The sequence below is a fragment of the Scylla paramamosain genome, chromosome 33 (assembly GCF_035594125.1).
Source record: "Scylla paramamosain isolate STU-SP2022 chromosome 33, ASM3559412v1, whole genome shotgun sequence".
In the NCBI taxonomy this organism is placed as follows: Eukaryota; Metazoa; Arthropoda; class Malacostraca; order Decapoda; family Portunidae; genus Scylla; species Scylla paramamosain.
In genome coordinates this window covers 17,212,368-17,222,367 of record NC_087183.1, presented here as the reverse complement: position 1 = coordinate 17,222,367, position 10,000 = coordinate 17,212,368, and the positions used below count along the sequence as shown (strand labels likewise).

Genomic DNA, 10,000 nt, shown 5'->3' with positions numbered 1-10,000 from the left:
TCTCTCTCTCTCTCTCTCTCTCCTTTTTCGCTTGTGCAAGGCCTAATTAGGTGGCGTTAGTCTGATTATATTGAAGAGGACACACACACACACACACACACACACACACACACACACACACACACACACACACACACACACACACACACACACACACACACACACACGGTAAAAATAATTCTGTGATGTTACAAGCCTAATACAATCCCATCTTTATGCTCTTATGAACCTGTACCTCACGTCAGGCCAGGCAGGTGTAAAAGTAGTAGTAGTTGTAGTAGTGGTGGTGGTGGTGGTAGTGGTGGTGGTGGTGGTACGCTGAAATATGTGGTGCTATTATTATTATTATTTTAGGTGTTGGTGTGGTGGTGGTGGTGGTGGTAGTAGTAGTAATAGTAATAGTAGTAGTTGTAGTAATATTTCATCATTAATACCTGCATTACTACCATTACGACTAATACTGCAACTATAACTACTACAACTCCTTCGACCAGCACTTCTGAAAAATACCTCCCTTGAAAAAAAACAAAAACAAACATGAAAACGAAAAAAAAAACAATAAAACACTTTAGAATTTACCCTAAACCACAAACACCCCATCAAAAAATAAATAAATAAAATAAATAAAAGCCTACATGAACTCAACTGGCAACATTTCCACAACATTTTTCGTCCCTTAAAACTCTAAGCTAACATACAAATCATCCAGCAACGCGCCTTCCAATTCCTACGTCGTGTTATTCCCTCAGGAGACCGTCCTTTCAATTTTCCTGGCGAGTGTGGACAGGAGAGACATGCGTACCCTCCCTCTCACGTCTGGCTCGCCACTGGGGTAGGGGGGGACATCGACTTGACAGACAGAATGTACTTAAGTCTGATTGGCCATTGGTCTCTGGGAACGAGTATACTGAACGGTGATTGGCTTATGAGTTGTCAGCTTGTCTATTCTTTTTTGTTTTTATTTCTTTTTTTCGTTGATTTTATGAAAATTGTGGTAAAAGTTATGATAATGCAGGTATTTCCACTACTACTACTACTAATAATAATACTACTGCCACTACTTCTTTTACTACTACTATCATTACTATACTACAACCACCACCACCACCACCACTACTACTACTACTACTACTACTACTTATAATAATAGCAATAGTAAAGTCCACGCTGTGTTATTGCGCTAGGGAAAACGGGCTTCATTAAAACATAATTGATCATTTCCTCTTCAATCGCTATACAATTTGAAATTTTTAACATGCGCAGATTCCGGCCAAAGGCTTCTCAAATTGGGGAATAAAAGGTCCTGTAATTGACACTTCCATTTAAAAGCCCCTGTTAAAAAGAGAGAGAGAGTGAGAGAGAGAGAGAGAGAGAGAGAGAGAGAGAGAGAGAGAGAGAGAGAGAGAGAGAGAGAGAGAGAGAGAGAGAGAGAGAGGGGGGAGGTTTAAAATGTCCATACCTAGATCGTCTTTTTTCTCCTTTTTTTCCTTTTTTTTTTTAACGTAAAGTAGGAAATAGAAATTAAAATCTGGTGAGAGAGAGAGAGAGAGAGAGAGAGAGAGAGAGAGAGAGAGAGAGAGAGAGAGAGAGAGAGAGAGAGAGAGAGACCATTGTACATGCAAGTTATGAAATGGGTTATTTTCAGCTTAATGGTTTATATGGTTTATGCTCACGGAAATGGGAGAGAGAGAGAGAGAGAGAGAGAGAGAGAGAGAGAGAGAGAGAGAGAGAGAGAGAGAGAGAGAGAGAGAGAGAGGAAATGGGAGAAGTAAATGTGAAAATGTGAAAGTGACGAGGACGACAAATGTGAGAGAGTGAGAGAGAGTGAGAGTGAGTGTGAGAGAGAAAAAAATCTGGTACTGAAAATACTTGAAACTAATGGGCAGTCAGTCTCTCTCTCTCTCTCTCTCTCTCTCTCTCTCTCTCTCTCTCTCTCTCTCTCTCTCTCTCTCTCTCTCTCTCTCTCTCTCTTAACGAGGTTTCTCCCATTCAGAGACTCAGAGTATTAGTAAAGGGGAGAGAGAGAGAGAGAGAGAGAGAGAGAGAGAGAGAGAGAGAGAGAGAGAGAGAGAGAGAGAGAGAGAGAGAGTAATTCAAAGCTGTGGGATAATTGACTTTGATTTAAGTTGGAAGGAAAAATGAAAATATTAAATACTTGAGGAAACAGTGACATTGATTTCTCCTTTGTTTCCCTCCACTCAATTTAACGACCTTGAAAAAAACAAACATGGAAACAAAGTGAATAGATAAAAGAGAAAAGAAAAAGGTCCCCAGCACGCGAGGTTTGTAGTAAAATGCATCGATAAATTTGTAAGAAGCATTGTGTAACACGAATGTAAAAGTAAATAAATACATAAATAAAATAGGAAAAAACAACGATTTGAAAAAAAAAAAAAAACGAGAAATTTGGAAAGAGATTTTTTTGGTACGAATGTAAAAATATGTCAAGGAACTTTTTTTTGGGGGGGTTAATTTTGGCAAGAAAAATACTAAAAATAATAATAATTCGTCGGAACGTGATGAAAAAAACAAAAAAGGTCACGATAATTTGATGGCACATGAAGTTATGGAAAATGTTAATATGTATAAAAATTGCAACTTTTCTGGAATTTCTCCCAAAATGTGATTTACCAGAACATAAATTCAACAGTACATATTTTTTTGTCAATTCCTTCTAATTATAGTAAATAAAAAAAGACTGAAAATATGAACAAAAAAAACTAATGATATGAAGACGAAAAAAAAACATTAAAAAAATTGATCTTTTCCTCCAATTTTCCCCCAAAAGTGACTCAACACAGCACTAATAAACACAGGTGCTCAGTGAGACATATATGGACAGGTGTGCAATCACCCAACACACCTGCCGTGAAGATGAACGCCGGTAATCCAACACTGAAGGGTGCGGGTGTGGGTGAGACTCTTGCTGTTGCTGTTGTTGTTGCTGCTGTTGTTGTTGCTGTATATGTTGGTGATGCATTTGTTGTGGCTGGTGCTGCTGCTGTTGTTGATGCTGCTGTGACGCCTGCTGCGGTTGTGGTGGTGGTGGTTGTTGCTGTGGTGGTGGTGGTGGTGGCTGGTGCTGTTGCTGGCTCTGCTGTGAGTGCTGTGAATGGTGTCGTATCCGCTGCAGGGAGGGATTAGAATGTTCGTCTGTCCTGCTTTGCAATACACAGCAAACACACCAATGAAGCTAATAGATAAATAAATAAATAAATACACATGTCCTCGTTTCCAACAAACCACCTTAACTTTTCTGGAATTTTCTTGGAATTTGTGAATGTAAAGTAAATGAAAAAAAATAAAATAAAAATGTACTTATTGACTGCTACAAATCAATACATATGTTTTCTTTTTGCTATCTTGACTCGCTAACCTCAACACAAACCTTAATTTTTTTTTGTGAGGGGGAACTTTTTTGGAATGTGTGAATGTACAGTAAAAGAAAAAAATCTTATTACCTGCCACAACAAAGTAAAAATAAATAAATAAATAAATAAGTAAAATAACTTTCCTATTTATATCTTAACACTAATCTCACTCAACACAAACTTCCTTCACTTCTTTTTGGAAACTGACAGATATTTGTGAGTGTACAGTCAGTGGGGGAAAAAGGTACTTGTTAACTGCCACTGTAAAGAAGGCATCGTATATAAAGTGAGGCCATAACAAATACATCTATTGAGAGCCCTGATCCTCTCTCTTGAATGGCCAAACACTGTGTGGGATTCTGGATGCAAGGTCACTGCTTGAATCATTGCTGGAAACATGACTTCTTTCAACCAGATCCGATTGGCAATTAAAAAAAAAAGAAGAAAAAAAAAACAACCCGAAACTTGCAACACAATGCCTATGATAAATAAAAACTTGAGTTACTGAATTAAAAAGTATCATATTTTTTTGCCCTAATTCTTTGTGTATCAAATAAATCCAGCAGATCGTTAGCAAGGGAGCAAAAAATGACTCAATTACACTTCTAGAGACTTAAGAGAAAGCAGAGCATGTCCCTAACAAGTCTAAACAAGTCCATTCTACACGCAGCTTCTACTGACAATGACATGATGGCAAAAACAAAATTTCTAAAATGCGTACACAGAAACATGCCGCTGCTAGACTAAATTTTTAAAGCACTATGAAAAAACTAACGGCCCGTAATAACGAGGCAACCTACCAATTATAGCCAGGACAACCTTTAGGGGGAAGAAAAGCTTTTACATGTTCTTTATTTTGCACACTTCTTTGGCTCACCACTCAGTTATAGTTTGCATTGTCTTTATTTATTGTCTATTCACATTACATGCCTTTCCTGCTTGATGTTTTATCTGACCTCTATTGCCAAATGGTTTATATATTACAGTTACATGCCAATTTCACTCACCACTCATGTGCCAATTAGTGCACAGCCACAGCCACTCACAGACCCATGTTCGGAAACACTTCTGCTCTGCACTACACCTCCACTGCTTCCAAAAGGCTCTAGTTGAAGTTACACGGGTTTTAAGTGTGATTTTTATAGTTTTCGTGACGGGTTAACAAGATTTATATATTATTAACAGGAGGAACATTCTTGAGAGCCCGGCTGATCATCTCTGTGACCTTTGAAAATAGTTATGGTAAAGTTACGCGGGTTTTTAAGTGTGTTCTTAAGGTGTTAGTGGCATATTAACAAGATTTCTACGTTACTGACGAGAGAAACACTTTTGAAAAACCGACTGGTCATCTCTATGGCCTTGAAAGTCGTCGTATTGAAGTGACACGGGTTTTTAAGAATGTTTTTTTCAAGATTTAAGTGACATATTAGCAAGATGTCTACGTTATTAAGAGAAACTGTCTTGAGAACCCTGCTAGTCATCTGTATGGCCTTGCAGAACAATCTTGGTGAGAGCAAAGTGATTCAGAACACGGGCCAAAATTTTAAGTACAGTTGCGTTACATGTCATTGCAAGTTGAAATGACACACCAGGTACACTTATACACCTCCATCTGGACACCACAGATACACAGGTACACTTTCCCTACACCACAAGCCGCCAAGCACAAGGGGGTACACTCAAAGCACCAAGCAGTCACCTGTCAAACGCATAGCTACAAGTCTTTAATTAATTTTGGACACACCTTGCAACACTAATTAATTTGTGTCACACCTTGCTATACTTAAGCTCTCCTGTACCTCTTCTACACCGCCAGGTTGGACAGGTGTGATGGACAGGTGCATATGGCGTTGACAGATACACACACCTACACCTTAATTGCACAGGTGTATCAGACAGGTAAACAGAGCCATTATAGACAGGTATATACACTCACATCTTTGTACAGGTAACATACATGTCTGTCTTTATACATCAGGTCCTCACGTACACACAGCAGGGGTGTAGCCAAGCAGATTACGTACACAGGCAAGCGCATAGTACATGTGTACACGCAGGTATGTGTGTGTACATCCTAAGCACTAAATCTATGTGTACATTTGTGCGTTTGTAACCAAGCTGTGCATCTGCTAATACAGTTATGTACATAGTGACTGGCTTATGTACTAAAGTGCGCACACACACACACACACACACACACACACACACACACACACACACACACACACACACACACACACACACACACACACACACACACACACACACACACACAAACATGCAACTGGTACGTACATAAACATCACAAACGTTGCTGTTTTAATATAGAGAAAAAAAAATCTATTAGAGAAAAAAAAAGTGTTGGAAATTCTACTGATAAAAGTAAGTAATGGTTCATGGCCACAATTTTGTGATGATTTCATAAACGAATATTTTGGTTCCTAATGATAATGGCGGCTGGCAGTAACACACACACACACACACACACACACACACACACACACACACACACACACACACACACATACAAACCACGACGAATAAGGAAAGTGGAAGAGACGAAATAATACGAACGATAAGATAAAGAAACAAAAATAAATGAAGCACAAATGAAAAAAACAAACAAACAAACAAGGGAAGAACGACAAGAACCAATGAGGAAACATAAATAAAAACAAATAGAAAACACACACACACACACACACACACACACACACACACACACAAGACAGGCACACAGACAGACAGACAGCGTTAACAGCACACACATCACAGCTATCTAGTCAGGCTATTAACAAAGGGCCAAAGGGAAGGGGGTAAAGGGAGGGAGAGGGAGAGGGAGAGGGAGAGGGAGAGGAAGAGGGAGAGGGAGAGAGAGAGGGAGAGGGCCAGACCTGTGAATTCTGTCATCTGAATATTCACGAACCGACCAACGCCTATTCCTTCTTCAATATTTGGTACCTCCTCCTCCTCTTCCTCCTCTTCCTCCTCCTCCTCCTCTTCTTCCTCTTCCTCCTCCTCCTTTTCATCATTCCTCTCTCTCCTCTTACTGTTACTACTGTTCTCCTCTTCCTCTTCCTCATTCCTCTTTCTCTTATTATCAATACTATTCTCCTCTTCTTCCTCCTCCTCCTCCTCCTCCTCCTCCTGCTGATTGTTTTCACGTTCTATCTCCCTCCTCTTCCTCCTCACTCCTTCTTTCCTACTACCATTCCTCCTCCTCTTCCTCTTCTTCCTACTGTTGCTACCACTTCTCCTGCTCCTCCTCCTCCTCCTCTTACTGATTGTCTTCCTCCGCTATTTTCTTTATTTTCTCCTCCTTTCATCTTCACTGCCCTTCTCTGTTCTCTTCTCTTCTTTCTCCTCCTCCTCCTCCTCCTCCTCCTCCTCCTCCTGGTTGTTCTAGTTTCCTATCTTCTGTTCTCCTTCTCCTCCTCCTCCTCTTCCTCTTCCTCATCTTTAATTTCTCCCTCGCTGCAAGATATAAGAACAGTGTTGGTGGTAAGAGAGAGAGAGAGAGAGAGAGAGAGAGAGAGAGAGAGAGAGAGAGAGAGAGAGAGAGAGAGAGAGAGAGAGAGAGAGTCAGGAATGAGAGATGAGGGTCAGTCAAGTCTCTCTCTCTCTCTCTCTCTCTCTCTCTCTCTCTCTCTCTCTCTCTCTCTCTCTCTCTCTCTCTCTCTCACCCTCTCCCTCTTTCTATTAGGCAAGGAAGAGTGACTTTATGGAGAGTTAATGAAACCGTTTTGCGATGTTGGGAGTATTCAGTCCTCCCTTTTCCTCTCCCTTTGTCTCCTCCCTTTATCTAATTCTCCCTTTACAACACTCTTCCCTTTTTAAAAATAACTCCTTTTTTTGGAATGTTTAAGATTTTGTTTAAGGAGTTTTTTTCTCATTAGTTTTCCTTCATGTGTTTCCTTTTTATCTTATCGTCTTCCCTTTACAACTTTCTTCCCTTTCTAAATTCACTCCTTTTTATTTATTTATTAATTTTTTTTATTTCTTGAGATTTTGGTTAAAAGCAAGTTTCTTTCCCTTTAGTTTTCCTTCACTTATTCCCTTTGATTTAATTCTCCCTCTTTATCTAATCCTCCCTTTACAACACCCTTCCCTTTCTAATGACTTTTTTTTTTTAATGGTGGTTAAATTACTCACTTTTTCATCAATACGTAAGATCTTGGTAATAAATGAGTGTTTCCCTTTATTTCCCTTTATCTAATTCCCCCTTTAGAAGACTCTCCCTTTTTCATATTACTTCTCTTCAGAACACTAGTTAATATTATAGAAAAGTGAGCGTGTTTCCATTTAGTTTCCCTCCATTTACTTCCTTCCTTTATTAATTATCCCTTTATTTATTGTGATTCCAGAACATTAGAACCCTTTCTGAACTTCTGAACACCCTTTAGAATACTTGAATCCTTTTAGAATCCCTCAACACCCTTTACAACACTTAAATCCCTTTTAGAACCCCTCAACACACTTTACAACACTTGAATCCCTTTTAGAACCCCTCAACACCCTTTAGAATACTTGAATCCCTTTTAGAATCCCTCAACACCCTTTAGAACACCTGAATCCCTTATAGAACCTTTCAACACTCTTTAGAACACTTGAATCCTTTTTAGAACCCCTCAACACCCTTTGGAACACTTGTCTCTTTTAGTAGGCTTGAAACTCTTTTTACAACGTAGGAACCCTTTAAAAATCCGTGAACCCTCTTGAGTCCTTGTAAAACCTTCGAACTCTCTGTCAGAACGATTGAAACCCTTTTAAAACCACTCAACCCTCTTTAATACCCTTGAAATACCCTTTGGGACCCCCGAATCCTTTTATAAAACAATTGAATCCCTTTTAGAACACTCAAACTCCACTTTAGAATCCCTTAAACCTCCTTTTAGACCAACTGAAACCTTTGAACCTCTTTTAAAACACTTGAACCCTCCCCTACCCCTTTTAACTCCCCCCAAGAAATCCCTTTACAAAGCTTGAAACCCTTTTAAACACACACCACAAAGAGGATCACCGGAACCACTAAACGCGGGATTGGAACCTCCATGTGTCCAGCAACTGTTGTAGAGAGAGAGAGAGAGAGAGAGAGAGAGAGAGAGAGAGAGAGAGAGAGAGAGAGAGAGAAATATTCAGCTAATCCTCTTTACTTCTCAAATGCATTCAGGCGAGGGGAAAAAAACAAGGGTAAAATGCATAACAGAATATGGCGGCCGCGAGACAAGAGGGAAGGGGGAATGGGAGGTGGGGGAGATGAAGGGGAAGATAGGGAGTGGGGGTAGGGGGAAAGTGACTGGTGAGGGACTATGGGTGGGAAATATGGAAGGGAGGGGTGAGAGTGTGGAGGAAAGGGAAGCAGAGATGGGGAGGGGTAAGGAGAGATGGGAGGGAAAGGGGAGGAAAAGGAAGGAGAGAAAGGAAGGAAGGAAGAGAAATATACTGAAGGAAAAGGGAGGGAAAGAGAGGGAAAAGAATGAAGGAATGAGAAAAAGGAGAGGGAAGGAGAAAAGAAAGAAAGAAAGAGGAAAGAAGGAGGAAGGAAAGAAGAGTTTAGAAGGTAAGGGAGGAGAGAGATGCAAAGAAGGAAGAAAGGAAGGAAGGAAAATCGAGCGGAGGAAGAAGGAAAGGAAAAGGAGAAGGAGGGAAGAAGGAGAGAGGGAAAGGGAGAAGAGACGGAAGTAAGGAAAGGGAGGAGAGGAGGAGAGGAAGTGAGCGAGGGAAGGAAGGGAGGAGAAGAGAAGGGTCGGATAGTAAGGGGAATTAAATGAAAAACCTGGAAACTAATTTGCAAACGGTTAAGAGACAGACGGACAGACACACACACACACACACACACACACACACACACACACACATAAACACAACAGTACCACAAAACTAATAAAACACATTTTTTTCCTCATTAAAAACTAAACCAATGAAATAAAACACAAAACACAAAGTACATAAAAAAAAAACACATGATTATTTTCTTGATATTTTTCTTTTCCCCGCCAATTGTTTTTAAAAGTTTACAGTTTCCCCTTAAAATATTCACCCCCCCCCACCTTTAAATTTGAACACTATATTTTATAATGAGGACTCAGCTTCCATTTTATTGCCTTCATGTGTCAGAGAGAGAGAGAGAGAGAGAGAGAGAGAGAGAGAGAGAGAGAGAGAGAGAGAGAGAGGAGTAAAAAATCTAATTCAGTTTCATTCTCCCTCTCTCTTCCCCACCTCTCTCTCTCTCTCTCTCTCTCTCTCTCTCTCTCTCTCTCTCTCTCTCTCTCTCTCTCTCTCTCTCTCTCTCTCTCTCTCTCACTCCACTAGCCACAATACCCACGCTTCACCACCCAGCCAGAGGGAAAGAAGAGGGAGAGAGAGAGGGAGAGGGAGGGAGAAAGGGGGAGAGAGAGAGGGAGAGAGGGAGAGACAAGGCGAAGGAAGGAAAGAAACGGAGGAAACATCGATAAAAGCAGGAGAAAGGCGAGGAGGACTCTCTCTCTCTCTCTCTCTCTCTCTCTCTCTCTCTCTCTCTCTCTCTCTCTCTCTCTCTCTCTCTTGAATAGTTACTAGGGATGATGATGGAGAAGAAAAAGGCGATGAGGAGGAGGAGGAGGAGGAGGAGGAGGAGGAGGAGGAGGAGG

General features: G+C 40.5%; 1 protein-coding gene across 1 annotated transcript in view; it reads right to left on the bottom strand.

Annotated features, from left to right (window-relative positions):
- The window catches only part of LOC135089845 (GTPase-activating Rap/Ran-GAP domain-like protein 3), a 170,125-nt gene that overhangs the window by 110,242 nt on the left and 49,883 nt on the right, over nucleotides 1–10,000 (bottom strand). The window contains exon 4 of the mRNA XM_063985969.1: nucleotides 2,864–3,127. Within this exon, the coding sequence (XP_063842039.1) occupies nucleotides 2,864–2,980 (117 nt within the window). The 5' untranslated portion in view covers nucleotides 2,981–3,127. The remainder of the gene's footprint in view (nucleotides 1–2,863; nucleotides 3,128–10,000) is intronic.